The sequence below is a fragment of the Pongo abelii genome, chromosome 15 (genome assembly GCF_028885655.2).
Source record: "Pongo abelii isolate AG06213 chromosome 15, NHGRI_mPonAbe1-v2.0_pri, whole genome shotgun sequence".
Classification (NCBI taxonomy): domain Eukaryota; kingdom Metazoa; phylum Chordata; class Mammalia; order Primates; family Hominidae; genus Pongo; species Pongo abelii.
Genome location: NC_072000.2, coordinates 94,219,640 through 94,235,706, shown reverse-complemented (window position 1 = coordinate 94,235,706; position 16,067 = coordinate 94,219,640). Strand labels below are relative to the sequence as shown.

The 16,067-nt window shown below is 41.3% G+C and overlaps 1 protein-coding gene across 17 annotated transcripts in view; it reads left to right on the top strand.

Moving 5' to 3' along the window:
• The window catches only part of EFCAB11 (EF-hand calcium binding domain 11), a 165,753-nt gene that overhangs the window by 86,897 nt on the left and 62,789 nt on the right, over positions 1–16,067 (top strand). Inside the window, exon 6 of one of the 17 annotated variants that reach the window (XM_024232079.3) lies at positions 13,652–13,742. The exons of 11 other annotated variants lie outside the window; for them this stretch is intronic. In XM_024232079.3, coding sequence (XP_024087847.2) covers positions 13,652–13,703 — 52 coding nt within the window. In that variant the 3' untranslated portion in view covers positions 13,704–13,742. 5 more of the 17 variants (XM_054530394.2, XM_054530399.2, XM_054530396.2 and 2 more) reach the window with 5 other exon arrangements.

Sequence of the window (16,067 nt, the reverse complement as noted above, 5' to 3'; positions counted from 1 at the left end):
ATAGCACCAGCAGTGACCAGAAATCATGGAATCATTCAGCAATTCAGGTCCTATTTGCTGATGGTGAGGCAGGAGACCTGGTTCCTGGCTTCATACTCAGTTTATAATCTAGTCAGGTAAATAGACCTTATGTAAATAATTACACTAAAAACAAGATCAGGCCAGGCGCGGTGGCTCACGCCTGTAATCCCAGCACTTTGGGAGACCGAGACAGATCACTTGAGGTCAGGAGTTCGAGATCAGCCTGGCCAATATGGTGAAACCCTGTCTCCACTAAAAATACAAAAATTAGCTGGGTTTGGTGGCAGGCACCTGTAATCCCAGCTACTCAGGAGACTGAGGTTGGAGTGGGCCAAGATTGTGCCACTGTACTCCAGCCTGGGCAACAGAGTGAGACTCTCTCAAAAAAATAAAAATAAAAACATAGATAAATAAAACATTTTAAAAAATGAGATCATTACACATTTCTCTACCTGCTGTCATAGAAAACCAAAGGACATCATGAATGATTATAGCCCGGGGCCTGATTGAGCTGGAGTGGGGGTGGCTTCTCTGAGGGAGACACGTTTCAGCCTAGACAAGGAGATCAAGGCTGGGTCAGCCAAGCGACGAGGGTGTGGGCCCAGGGCTTAGGAGAACATTTTAGGCAATACGCATGGTGTGCAAGACCCTGGGGAGGAAACACTCTTGGTGCCTTTGAGAAGTGGCTGGTGAATCTTGAAGAGGGAGAACCTGCAGGTGCTGGAGGGGGCCCTTGGAGAGGCCAGGAGGCAGCTTTGTCCCACAGGCCTCGTGGGCCACGTTTTGGGGATAGAACCTGAAAGGCATGGGGTCTGACTTTAGGAATTTTAAGCAGGGAAGCAACAGGTTCTACTGTGTGGCCCTGACCATGCGTGTAATTGGGGCTTGAAGAAGGGAATCTATTATTGGTGAGGGCAATTCAGATCTGAAGGGAACAGAAGGGGCTCTTGCCATACGGTGTCATTTAGGGGTGCCCAGAAGGGCCCCTGCCCAAAAATGTCTTTCCAACCATCCCTGACAGTGTCTAAAATCCTGTCATTGAACTTCATCTCCTTTAAAACACAAGTCCTCTGACAGTCAAGCAGGATCAGACAAAATTGCAGGATAATATTTAAAAATTTTGTCAGGCCAGGCACGGTGACTCATGCCTATAATCCCGGCACTTTGGAAGGCTGAGGTGGGCGGATCACTTGAGCTCAGGAGTTTTAGACCAGCCTGGGCAACATGGCAAAACCCTATCTCAGGCCAGGCATTGTGGCTCACACCTTTTATCCCAACACTTTGGGAGGCTGAGACAGGCAGATCACTTGAGGTCAAGAGTTCGAGACCAGCCTGGCCAACATGGTGAAACCCCATCTCTAGTTTAAAAAAATACAAAAATTAGCCGGGCATGGTGGTGGGCACCTGTAATCCCACCAACTTGGGAGTCTGAAGCAGGAGAATCCCATGAACCTGGGAGGTGGAGGCCACAGTGTGCTGAGATCACGCCATTGCACTCCAGGCTGGGCAACAGAGTGAGACTCCATCTCAAAAAATAAACATAAGCCAGACATGGTGGTGTGCGCCTATAGTCCCAGCTACTCTGGAGGCTGAGGTGGGAAGATCACTTGAGCCCAGGAGGTTGAGGCTGCAGTGAGCCGTGATTGTTCCACTGCACTCCAGCCTGGGCATTGGACCCAATCTCAAAAATAAAAATAAATTTTTTTTAGACCTCCAGCCATCCTTTTCAAATAAAGTGTCTCTCTCTCTCTCTCTCTCTCCCCATAGCATCTCTTCCCTCTTCAGACACCCAGGACTCATATGTCAGTTTCTAAATCAACACCTGATTTCAAGAGAGGCTTTGTCGGATACAACTTATATGAACTTTATGATGCAATTTTGAATCAGTCTGTTGCCTCTTCCCGGGATATAATGTGTGGCTGATTGTAACTCCAGCTGCTTTAGGTGATAAAAGGGATTTGTTGACTCTCACAGCAGAACCATGCAGAAGTGGGACTGCCTTTGGTGCAATCTGATCCAGCCCCTGGCCACAGGTCTCTGGTGTTCTTTCAGCCTTGCCCTTGCCCTGTGTCAGTGGTGATCTTGAACTGACTCCCGCCAAGGATGCAGCACTGACTGCAGCGGCTCCCAGCCTCACACCCGTAACCTCACCAACCTGAGCTGAAAGTGCTGCTCTACTGAAGACGGTCATAAGCCCTTGGCTTCTCTCTAAGGTTGTGGGACACCCCTGAGCCAATTATTAGGTCCAGGAGTATCTAATAATCTGAGAACTAGTCACTGAGGGCATCCTGCCGATTGGTGGAGTATAATCTCTGGAGCTGTGGGTGGGATCCTTCTCTCCCAAATCACAGGGACCCTGGAGACCAAGAATGGGCACAAAGTTGAGTCAGCTCTAGGGAAGCACCAAACAACACTGATGCATAGGGATATTTGTATTTTAAGTCTTTTGTCTGTTAATTTAATATTAAAGAAATGTGGCTGGACATAGTGGCTCACGCCTGTAATCCCAGCACTTTGGGAGGCCAAGGCAAGCAGATCACTTGAGGCCAGGAGTTCGAGACCAGCCTGGGCAGCATGAAAAAAGCCCTGTCTCTACAAAAACACAAAAAACAAAACAAAAATTATCTGGGCATGTTGACGTGCACCTGTAGTCCCAGCTACTATTTGGGAGGCTGAGGGGGAAGGATCAGTTGAGCCCAGGAGGTCAAGGCTGCAGTAAGCCATGATTGCACCACTGTACTTCAGCCTGTGTAACAGAGTGAGACCCCATCTGAAAAAAAAAAAAAGGAAGGAAACAAAAGGAAAAAGGAAAGAAAAAGGAAAAAGAGAAAGAAACATGGGCATCAGCAAACAGATGGGAGAGGAATTGTTTTTAGGGTAGACCGTCGGGCCATCCAACAGTTCCTGAAACTTGTGCTTCCTGTACTAGCCTTGCCCATGACACTCATTCGTATAATCACTAATTTGTTAGTATGGCTCAGTTATGCAATTATTTTTGCCTCTGACATACTCCTGTGTTAAAGGGAGTGCATTTGAGCTTGGGTCCAGGACATTTAAAATAGGCTAAGTATGTGGGTGTTGGGGATGGAATTCCATAAACATGTAAATCCTGTTTGTTTAGGACAATTATGCATTATTTAGAACTAGTTATTTAAAAATTAAATAGTGTTCCTCATTGGTTATATTAGGATAATTTTATAAATAAGCTTGAGAGAAGTGGAAGAAGATGCAAATAAAGGTTATTGGTTAAAGAAAAGTTTGATGATCTTTTGTTTGCTATCTTATCTAAGTTTAAAGAGTTTTTAAAACTCAGAATACATGAATTTTCAGTTTTAAAAATATTGGAATGGTTTTTGTAGTTTTTACTTGACTAGTTAGTACAGGCTGTATTGAATTCTTCAGAAATACTTCAAAATCAGGCAAAATATGTAGCATTGCCAATTTTTCATCCTAGGTACTTTTTTTCTCAACCAACTGTATTCATTAATATTCACAGATATATGAACATAAAATGAGCATATGCTCAACAAACATTTATCATGTGCAGGGTGCATCCCCATTGCTGGGGATACGGAGAAGTAGAAGACACACTTCCTTTCCTCAGGGAACAGCATATGATCTCTTTGGGAAGAAAAGCAAATAACATGGAAAATAAAAAGTAGCAGTTCATTCACTACCTAGTGCCAGCAGGCAAACCAACAATGAGTTTAGAAAAGGGGGAGCAGTTGCTGGGGTGCGAGGAGAAAGCCTGCAGAGGATGGGAGAGGCTCAGATGTTGGCAAGGAAGGGGAGAACATCCCAGGTGGTCAAACAAGTTTGCTTTTACAGTTGAATTTCATTCTATTTTTCTTAAATTATAGAGTATGCTGCTTAATTCCAAGATTTTCTTTATTGTGTAATATTTCCTGTAGAATTGTTAGGAGTTGGTCATATAGATCACTTCTGAATCTGACTATCATCAAGTTGGCAGAGTTCTTAGCTGGCTTTCTTTAACATTGAGTTGCTGGATTATTCTTAGTTTAATAAATTTAGGATTAAACCTAAAATTTTCCATTTCATATTATTTCTTCCCTTTTAGTTATTTCCTGTCCTTTACTCTTCATTTTTTTTTTTTTCTACTAAGTCTGTGGACTCCCCTAGTTGGCTGTGAATTCCTTTTGGACAGAGATCATCAACTCCCTGGAGCTTTGGATAGTGCTTGGCACATAGAAGATGCACATTAAATGCTTAGTAAATGTATGGAAACATTTCACATATAAGTAGAAAGAAATAATGCAGAGGAAATTAGATGTAAGTACATACGCATAATTGTAATTTTACTTATGATTTTGAACAATCTATCTTCTTATAGCAGCTTCCTGCTAGTTTTACCTAACTCAGAGCTAACTTAGTCTTACCTTCTCCAGGAGATAAGATTTAGAAACCTACTAAAGTGCTCTCAGACATCAGTTATTTTATAAGTCAGACTTGTTATCTGTGATACATTAACATGTTTGATGATGTGAATGCTCAGATTTTATAAGATCTTTTGTTCCTCTTCTGCATAATTCAGTTCTTTTAAGAACAGCTTATGTATTGTAGTTCCATGTGTGTATTTCAGACTAGTCAGCACAACTAAAATTTGATCATGATTACTAGCTTTTCAAAGTCATCCTTCATTTCCCACCAGGTAGCTTTCTGTCAGAATTCATTTCCCATTTGGAAAATATCTCTCTGACCCACAGTTTTCTGGACACAATTCATCCTTCACATGTGTGAGACTGCCCATTGTCATCAATCCTCAGCTCCTCAGGTGCCAAAAATCCCCTCTATATTCAGAGTGATAAAATATATCAAAAGTGTTACAGGAAAGAAAACTAACAAAAATGTTTAAAAGATTTTTGTCCCAGTGATTTTTCTAATAAAAAATGCTTTTAGTATCTATTTCTATTATTACTGTTTAAGAAATTAAAATAATAACTGTCACAGTTGAAACAGGATGTGCTTTCTATTTTCTTTCCATCTTTATATAATTAAAAGTGAACTTTGGCAGAGCTGCAATATAATTCAATTCAATTTAGCAAACATTTATGGAGACCCTTCTGCTGGTCCCACAATACCATGGTTTCTATAAGAGCTGGCTTTTAGTTGCAGCAAGTGTGAGAGAGTGTGATCCAGATGTGACTGCTGAGGAAACTAAAATTCACTGTGGAAGGAGATTAGGTAAGGAAAGATTCATCCAAGAGGGAATTTCATGTTGAATTTTGGACAAAGAATTAAATTTGGTTTGTGTCTTTGTCTATTTTTTGTTGCTATAACTGAATACCTGAGACTTGGCAATGTATAAAGAAAAGAAATTTATTTCTCACAGTTCTAGAGGCTGGGAAGTCCAAGAACATGGTACCAGCATCTGGGGAGGATCATCTTACTGCATCATAACATGGCAGAAGGCATCACAGGGAGAGATGGCAAGAGCATGTATGTCAGCTCAGGTCTCTCTTCCTCTTTTTATAAAGCCGAGAGTCCTCTCATGAGGGCCCCATCCTGATGGTCTTATGTAATCCCAATGACCTCCGAAAGACCACATTTCTAATCAGTTTATAAATTTGGGGATTAAGTTTCCAGCACATGAAATTTGGGGGACACATTTAAACCATAGCAACTTGTAAAGCGGAATGACATTGCAGGTAAGGGCCACTGGGATTGGGTTCAGCAGGGCATGTACTGATTCTTGGGCAAGGAAGGGACATGATGAGAAAGGTCTTCATCTGTTTGCAGGCTGCAGCAGATACCAGAGAACTAAGTAACTGACCGAGGCTTAAGTGATGAGGTCTTGTTTCTAGGGTAAAGGAGGTAGACATATGAAGGCTAAGTCAAATCTTAGAAAGGGAAGGTCAAATCTTAACACAGAATCAGGTAGCCTCAGTAGCTTATTGGATATTGGGAAGCAATGTGAAGAGAATTGTCAAGGTTGGTTCCAAGGATGGAGAGCCTAGATGAGTAGGGAATCATGGTGTCATATTAGTATACATGGATGGTTAGAAAGAGAAGTGTAATAGGCAGAGGCTTTAGAGGATGTCAGTGGATAGGAGGAAAGCCAGAAAAGGAATGTCAGAGGAGAACCAGAACTTACAGTTTCATGGAAACAAAGAGAAGACAGTGTTTCAAGATGGCAAGAAGAACAGAAAAGTCAAGAAATAAGAGGTCTGAGTTTGGTTTTGTTTAGGAGAAGGACAAAATGTTGACCTTTGAGTAACTTTAGAAAAGTAGTGGAAGTGCGTACCAGATGGCAAAGGCCCTGAAAATGGAGAAGAGTTTGTGTTACTGGGGAGACTGTAAAACAAGATCCTTCAGTCACTTCAAGTAATAAACCCCTTGGAAGGAAATTTACTCCTTAACTGACTAGCATTATGTTACAAAATGCCAGTATATTATTAATACCTGGAGATTTAAAATGTACCTGTTTTCACACTGTAACCCAGAAACATTATTTTTACAAACCATTTGGAAATAATAGTTTGATATTCTTTGATTCCACTCTTTCAGAATTTCACTTATCCCTCTCCAAGATTTATTTCTGGGTCATTGATTCAGATTCCAAAACTAGTGTTTTCTATAAGCTTATTTTATGCCTAGTAGAGTTTAAATTCAAACATTTTCTAACAGTAGCAACTGAAATAGCTTCAAAGACATTTTTCACATCTACCTTACTTTTTCTTGGTCGATTATATCTTTTTGAAAACACCCCAGATTGACAGCATGTGAAGTAGTATGCCTATAGTAACAACACAAGCTTTTTAGAATGGTTGAGAAATGTACTTTGGCCTTGTTCTGGTTCCGGAAGACGTTTGTTTGTTTGTTTGTTTGTTTTGAGATGGAGTTTTCACTCTTGTTGCCCAGGCTGGAGTGCAATGGTGTGATCTCGGCTCACTGCAACCTCCGCCTCCTGGGTTCAAGCGATTCTCCTGCCTCAGTCTCCCGAGTAACAGGGATGATGGGTGCCTGCCACCACACCCAGCTAGTTTTTGTGTTTTTAGTAGAGACTGAGTTTTACCATGTTGGCCAGGCTGGTCTCAAACTCCTGATCTCAGGTGATCCACCTGCCTCGGCCTCCCAAAATGCTGGGATTACAGGCATGAGCCACCGCACCTGGCCCTGAAGATATCTTTTAGTCCTAAAGAGAGCCAATAAAGGAAAATGTACGTTAGAACCAGAGTCATAGGACCTAGGTTCTGTTCCCTCCTTTGGGGCTTGACTGTGAGGAGGTCAACATCTAGAGTTTCTCAGCAATGAAGTGAGAAGATGGTATCAGAGGGCCAATTTGGTCTCATTCAAATAAAAAAGCTCGGAATGCATGGCTATACTATGTATTCTGTCTTCCACTAATCAAGCCTACTGCATGGTATGACTCCACATTTGCAGACATGATCAGAGTGTTCCTCATGCACCCTCCTCTCCCTGTTTCCTCTGTCTGTGATGGAATAGCCTTACCTCTCCCTTCATGTGCCCAACTCTCTTACCCTCCTAACCTCAGGTTACCTGTTTTTTTGGCATACAGTGGCATCCCTGGCACCTAGCACCTCTGGTACAGCTCAGGTGCTGTGTAAATATTTGATGACAGAGTAAATGGACTGTGTTGTATTATTGTCCACCCTGGTGGTTCACCACACTGACTGAGCATCAGAAACAGAGATCTCCAGGCCCTACTCCCCTGCCTTTGGCATTTGAGTTTGTAGAAATGGGCCTATACATTCCTGTTGTAAAATTCCGCCACAGGTCACACTCATGTGAGAAACACGAGTCTCTCCTCTGAGTTCCTTGAGGAGGCAGACTATAGTTTCTGCCATTTCATTCCCATTTTGATTCTGGCAGAAATTAGATATACAAGAAATATTTGTGAATAAGAGAATTTAACTCTAGAGAAAAGTAATAAATAATAAATGAGAGGAAAATGCCATTTCTTCTGTTTGCAGATCTAAAACCTTGGACCTTTAAAGACTAATTCACATTACCCATACCAAGTTATAGTTTTAAATAAGTGAAATTATGTAAGTGCCCAAACCACCAGATCTGATAAAATTCAGAGCTCATTGTTATCTAATAATTTTGGCTAGGACTACTCTGCTTTATTTGCCTGATTTTTACAATTTCGTGATAAGATATTTGCTTTCATTATTACTGCCTTACCATAGGCCTTATTTTAAATTGTTTCTTAATAAGTCACAATCCACCACTCTTTTTTGAGTCATATAATTCTAGTATTTTAAACTACAGTTTCTTTCTTTGGGGTGAGGGATGTGAAGTGCTGAATAAAGGAGAACTAGTGTGAACTTTTGGTGTTGTCTCACCACCCGCACTTATGTATATCATATTTCTGTGCTCCAGAGAAAGCAATTAAGAGAATTGTTTTTTAACTGAGAAAACTATGCCATCCTGAATGCAAAAACCTCATCATTGACCAGGTACAGTGGCTCAAGTGGGAGGCCAAGGCAGGCAGATCGCTTGAGCCCAGAAGTTGGAGACCAGCCTGGGCAACATAGGGAGACCCTGCCTCTACAAAAAAAAAAAAAAAAAAAAAAAATTAGCTGGATGTGGTGATGCACACCTGTGGTCCCAGCTACCTGGGAGGCTGAGGTGGGAGGATTACCTGAGCGCAGGCGGTTGAGACTGCAGTGAGCCGTGATCACGCCACTGCACTCACTCTGGGCGACAGAGTGAGACCTTGTCTAAAAACAAAACAAACCCTTCATCATTTATAGCCTATTAGCCTGTTGACCTGCATTTTAGTTATCTGTGGCCGAGTAACAAATTTCCCTGACACTCAGCTGATTAAAACAATAAACATTTAGTATCTCTCCAGTATCTGTGGGTCAGGAATCTGGGAGTGGCTTTGCTGGGTTGTCCTAGTTGATGTCCTCTCTTGAAGTTACAGTCAAGGTATTGGTCATCTGAAGGCTTCCAAGGTGGCTCACTCAGATGCCTGGCAAGTTAGTGCCTGTCTGCAGGAGGCCTCAGTTTCTTACCACATGGCCCTGTCATCAGGGCAGCTTGACTGTCTTCACCACATGGCAAGAGAGCCAGGAGAGGGAGAGACTAGAGGTAGCCCCAGTGCCCACGTTTAGGGGAAAGGCTGTCAGGCTCCACTCTTGAAGGGAGGAACATCAAAGCATTTGTGGACGTAGTTTAAAACTGCCACAGCCTGTACCATAAGATTCTGTTTGCTACCTTAGATGCTTTGTCCAGGGTCTGAAAGCATCTGTGATTCAAGTTATTTATTTAGTTTCTTCTCCGTGAGTAGAAGCTGGATATCAGAATTTCTTGTTTCTACTTTATTATTTCTAGGGCCTACTTTCTTTTTATTCTCTTGTATAAGATAGTGAGATACAGAAGTAAAAAAATCATGAAGTATTAGAATAAAAAGATATCATTTTCTCTCTGCACACCAGACTACAAACTTTTCCTGTCTAGACTATAATTCAGAACTTCTTGTTTCTGAGAAGCCTTCTTATTGAAGGTGGAAATAAATTTAAGAAAGCTGCCCAGTTTCCAGATGAACTGGTGAGGGCCAATTCCACAGCATTCACCTAGGATTAGAGGAGCAAGTGCCAGATATGACAGAGCTTCAGAGAAGGCATCTTACAGTTACTCAGGAGCTTCTCCAAAAATGGAACCAATGACCATCCAGCATTTTATTGGTGATTTTTTTATAGGAACTTTCAGAAAAAAAAAAAAAAAAGACCAGGTCAGTAACAGCTATAAGCCCACATAGGGTGTTAAAGAAAGCAACCCAAAGGCATTTATAGTGAGCCAGGCATCGGGAACCGTGTTTTTACATAATTACCTTGTTTCAAGTAAGTTCTCTTTGGATTCTTCACCCTCCAACCAGTCTTTCCTTCTTCGTGCATCATGATTATAGCACTTTTTGGTCTGTATCTGTTTGCCACTTGACTGGGAGTGCCCAAAAGGCAGAACTGTGAAATGCATCTTTGAATCCAGATGAGCAAGGCAATGCCTGGCCCTTAGTTGATTTTTATTGTTTGTGGTTGAGTTTAACAAGCCTGTAAGTAAATACCATTATCTTCTTTTTCTCTGTAAGAAAGATAACACCTAGAGGATTGGAAAACTTGAGTGCAGCCCATAGTTAGTAAGTGGCAGAGTTTGAGATTCAAAGCCAGGTCTATATTTTCTGCTTCAGTTTAGATGCACCCAGGAGAACTCTAGGAGGGAACTGTTTTGGGAGCCCCAAGTAGTATCCGTGTAGTTCTCAGCTAGGAGAAATTACTTAGGAGGCATTTCTGTCTTTGCCCAGAATGAATCACTGTAGTTTAAGAGACTGCCGAAAGGAAACAGTCTGTTGATTGGATAAAAGAGTCTTGAAAATAAGCTGGCTTTTGCAAACCATATATCTGATAAAGGTTAATATCTAAAATTGATAAAGAACTCATACAACTCAATAGTAGAAACACAAATAGCCCAATTTAAAAATGGGCAAAGGTCCTAAATAGACATTTCTCCAAAGAAGACATAAAAATGACCAACAGGTATATGAAAAGGTGCCCAGTATTATTAATCATCAAGGAAATGCAAATCAAAATCACTGTGAGATGCTACCTCACACCTGTTAGGATGGCTATTATCAAAAAGTTAAAAGATAACAAATATTGGCAAAGGTGTTGAGGAGGGAACTCATGTAGACCGTTGGGAATGTACGTTGGTACAGCCATTATGGAAATCAGTATGGAGATTTCTAAAGAAATTCAAAATAGGGCATGGTGACTCACACCTGTAATCCCAGCACTATGGGAGGCCAAGGTGGGCGGATTGCTTGAGCTCAGGAGTTCGAGACCAGCCTGAGTAACATGGTGAAACTCTGTCTCTACAAAAAAATACAAAAATTAGGCAGGTGTGGTGGCACGCACCTGTAGTCCCAGTTTTTTGGGGGACTAAGCCAGGATAATCGCCCAAACCTGGGAGGCAGAGGGTGCAGTGTGCCAAGATTGCACCACTGCACTCCAGCCTTGATGACAAAGCAAGACTTTGTCTCAAAAAAAAAAAAAAAGAGAGAGAGAGAGAAATTAAAAATAGAACTACCATATGACTCAGGAATTCCTTTTCTGGGAATATACCCAAAGGAAATAAAATTCACCACCACTTTGTAAAGATATCTGCTGATAATTGCAGCATTGTTCACAATAGCCAAGATATAGAAACAACCTAAGAGTTCATTGCTGGACAAATGGATAAAGAAACTGTGGTGTATATATACAATGGAATATTATTCAGCCTTAAAAGTGATCCTGACAGTTGTCACCACATGGATGAACCTGGTGGGCTTTATACTAGGTGACATAAACCAGACACAGAAAGCCGAATATTGCATGATCTCACTTATATGTGGAATCTAAAACACAAACAAAAACCCAGTCAAATATACAGAGAGAATAAAACAGTGGTTACCAGGGCTGTGGGGGCATGCCAGCAAATGGGGAGATACAGGTCAGAGGATACAAAGTAGCAGATGTGTAAGAAGAACAAGCCTAGAGGCCTAATGTACAACATGAGCACTATGGGTAATAAAATTGTGCTGTATTTGGGATTCATGTGAAATGAGTAGATTTTAGCTATTTTTGCCACAAAAACAAAAAAATGGGTAACTGTGCAATAGTTAGTTGGAATATGTTAATTTGCTTTGCTATAGTAACCATTTTCCTATCGATATGTATCCCATAACATCATGTTGTGTATATTAAATATACACAATACAATGTATTCATTTATTGTCTGAGACAGAGTCTCACTCTGTTGCCCAGGCTGGAGTACAGAGGCACTATCATGGCTCACTGCAGCCTCAACTTCCCAGACTCAAGCAATCCTCCCACCTCAGCCTCCCGAGTAGTTGGGACTACAGGTGCACACCACCCTGCCCAGCTAATTTTTGTATTTTTTGTAAAGATGGGGTTTCACCATGTTGCCCAGGCTGGTCTTGAAGTTCTGGGCTCAAGTGATTCTCCTGCCTCTGCTTCCCAGAGTGCTGGGATTATAGGCATGCCACCATACCTGGCCTAACATTTATTTAAAAATAAAAAAGGAAAGAAAAGAAGCTGTCCTATTCAGGCTACAAAAGAACTTTTGGTATTACCTGATATTCTTCATTCTGTAAGTGGGACACTGAAAATTCCTCATGCCTAAAGTGCTAAGGGAAAGTCCTCTTTTTTCTTTCCCATTTTTCCAGGGATTCTGACCTGGGTGATGCAGGAATTGAACATGGTATTTAGATAGGAAGTTGGAGCTCAGTAAATGAGGAGATTGTGTATCAAACCCCCAACCAAGTTACTGAGACTTCCTGATCACTCTTAAGAGGCCCCATTGCAAGAGTCTAGGCCCTAAGCTAAAGTAGTGGTGGAAGAACAGGTACATTCAAATGATATTTCATGTCTAAATCTACAGGATCGTGGTGACAGGATGCACAGTGGATGGACATGGAAAAGTTGAAGAGGCCTGGGAGCCTGAGTGAATGGTAGCTCCATTCAGTATGGCAGGGGACAGGGGAGGAGGAGCAGGTGTGGGGTTCACTATGGGGGCAATTTGGGCTGTGTATTCAAGTATTTAAGGCGTCTTTTGGACAATTAGGGAAGATATTTTATCAAGAAATGTGCATTGAGGTTAGATGGCTCCATGAAAGAGCAACTGTCTGGGGACATCTGGGAGACAGCTGGATCACAGGGATGTATCTGATGATGTCCAGTTCATGGATTGCCGATACTGAGAACAGCCAACTGCTGCAGAGGACTTTCTTGGCTGTGTGCGGCTTTGTTGGGAATCTCTGCTGCTGTCTTTATAGCTTAGTATTCTGAATGAGGAGGGGAGCAATGGGCAGTCTCTTGCTAGTGGATGTGGAGAGGAGCTACCACATTGCCGTGTATGTAGGATGCGGGCCCCTCTCTCTGCCCAGCTCTCCTATGGGCCATTACATGGAGCTTGCTTTTACTCATTAGGATTTGGCAATCTTAAATGCCTCTTTAAAAAAAATGTGTTTGTATCTGCTTTGAGATGTCATTTTTTTTTTTTTTTTGAGAGACAACCACAAATTCATGCTTATCTTCTCGGGGGAAATACCTCTACTAAAACCATAGTTTGGCTTTTTCCATATGGGTGTTGATACAGATGGTTGTAATGAGACCTCTCTAATTAAGCACTTGCTATCTGACTGAATCATTTTAGATGTGCTGGCACTCTTGCTGTCTCTCTCTCTCTCTTTGATTCAAAGAGTTGTCCTGAGATGTAACACATTTAGCTGTTATTATAGTCTATAAACTTTCCATTTTTTCATTTGTAGCTTATTCTCTTTCTTGTGCTAATCTGAGAGCATAATTAAGATGTCTGACTTCAGTTCTTTCCTTACAAATATTGCCTAACTCTTCTGTCTTTAATTATCTGAAATCATTCCTATGTAAACAAATAACAATTGCGGATTGTACTACCTACATTCTTTTGTTGTGAGGATGTAAGTACACCCTTGTTTGTTAAATTACCGTCTTTTAAAGAAATTGGATGTAACATATTTTGTCATTTTGTATGATGCCATAGAAAACAAAGGATCACTTCTGTATTTTTATTCTTGGTATCCCTTTTATTTAATATTCATTTTAAGAGCCAGTGTGGCAGATGAAGTGAGGACAGGCTTTGGAATCACGTTGCCTTGAAAATCTCAGCCTCGCCATTTCCTAGTGGTGTGACTTTGGGTAAGTTGCTTAGGTGCCTCTCTGTGCCTAGGCTTCTTGGTGCATGAAATGAGAATGATGGTAATATTCACCTCACAGGATTATGGGCATTCAGTGACATAATGCAAGTTACGTGCATAGCACAATGCCTGGCACATAGTAGGTACTCAATAAATGCTAACAATATATATTTTTATATAGTAGAGGAAGCTTTCTTAACCAATTCATCAGATTAAAGGAAGCTTCCAGACCCTATGCCGAGCAGTCCAGTGAATGCCCGCAACGTGGTGAACTGTAACTGGCTTCTCTCTAGTATGCTCAGGCACTTCTACTCCAATTAGCTGAGTTTATTTGCTGCCAAACCTGTTTATGTTATTTGTTGCTTGTGTTTGTTCCCAAGCCTATTTGTGCCAGTTGAACTTGTTATTGTAATTATGTAATTTAATTAAATATCAGGCAAACAGATGGAATGTAAAAGTACAAAAAGACAGCAGCTTTTTCCTGAAAATGAACTTTGAAGGCTATGGGAAGACTTAACGAAATATTACTCATTAAGGTACCTGTAGATTTGTAGAGACTGAAAGGAGAGTGGTGGTTGCCAGGGGCTGGAGAGAAGGTAGGAATGTCGAGTTGGGGTTTAATGGGTACAGAGTTTCCATTTTCCAAGATGAGGAGAGTTCTGGATGGGGACAAGGGACAGGGGACAGGAGATGGGTGGGTTGCACGATTGTTGCACAACAATGTGACTGGACTTAAAAATGGCTAAGGTGGTAAATGTTATGTATATTTTAATACAGTTAAAGCTTTTAAAAATATGTCACATTAGCTGCGGGTAAAATAGCTGTTAAAGATTGAGGTGTGCGAGGAATAAAACATCTAGGAAGAGTCCACATTGAGATTGTTTCCCAGTGGTTGTAAAGTTTTCATAATTTCAGGAAACCAAGATAGGAAACTTATTTTAAGTTTAAAATGAAACATTTAACTTATGTACGTGTCTTGGGCCGGGCTCCTGGGGAACAGACTCACAGATGGAGATTGAGGCCATTGGAACTTGTCCTCCTGTGTTGATCAGACCTTGGATGTGGGCTGCTTCCCAGGGGAGGGGCATAACCTCGAACAAGGCAAACTTCTTTGGCTGAGCGTGAGTCTCAGGAGGTTCTTAGCTGAGAACAATCAGCAGGTAACACTCCAGCAGCTGGGGGATCTGAGTGGTACACTACAGCATCCACAACAGTGTGTCTCCATTTTGTGTGTGGTTTTCCCTTTATAACAGACTTTTAAAGATTAACTGATTAACTTCTGGTCCAGATTGCTTCAAATAAGAGTATCTTCACAGCTTATGCATAATCTTCTGAAGGTCTCATTGTATTTGATCTTCTTTGCATATGACAGTTGTCCCATCTATGATACAACAAGACTGCGTTCTCCTGAATCCTGTAAACTTAATCACAGCAAATAAACATGTGTGATGTGTTGGAAGCACAACTGATGTTAGAGCCTCTGTCCACTCCTAAGTATTTTCCAGTATTTATTTTGAGATTCATGGAACCAACTTCAGGTTTTCTTTTTAAATTTCCAAAGACTCTTTTGGCATTCATTGGTATCCTTTGGCATTCATTGGTATCCTTTGGCAAATTCTCCATTTTTGTACTAGAGGTCACTTCCTTTCGTGCGCTATGACCTGTAGGTCTCTCTCTGCGTGTTCTTTGGTGACGCTTCCATCTGCTGCAAATAACTGCTATCCCTCTTCCTTTTACTTTAGCCTTTTGCCTTAGACCCGCATCTCTTTATGATGATCCCAAGCCTCCTGACTTGAGTGATGGCCAATCTCCAGGATGTCTAAATTTCATTTTGGGATATAGTCTTCCAATTCTTAAAACAGGAGCCCTGTTTATATGGTTGTTTTGTTTATTGTTAGATCCAAATTTGCTTTTCGTTTCTCTCAGCTTGCTTTGCCCCAAATTGTCAGTGCTAAAGGGGAAGTCTGAATCCCTTTGCCAGTGTGACCATAAATATAGCACAAAGATCCTATGATTACCCTATAGTGTCTGTTTTCCTTGAGCATTTTAGCATGTGCTGACCTTTTAGCAGGAATACTATTCAGCCTCATTTATGCTTAGCCCTTCATTTAGCCAAGTTTTGTTGTTTCCTTGGTTTCAAATTTTATCTCTTTATGTGAACTGGGAGCTGAAGCCTTTCATTTGACTTGTGATCTTATACATTCTGGAAGCTCATACATGTAATCGTGGAACAAATAAAGCAGCTGGAGGAAATCTTTTCTGAACAAAACCCAAGTGGGGCATTTGGGTGCAAGCCAAGATTTCAGCAGCTACAGAGGGAGATGTA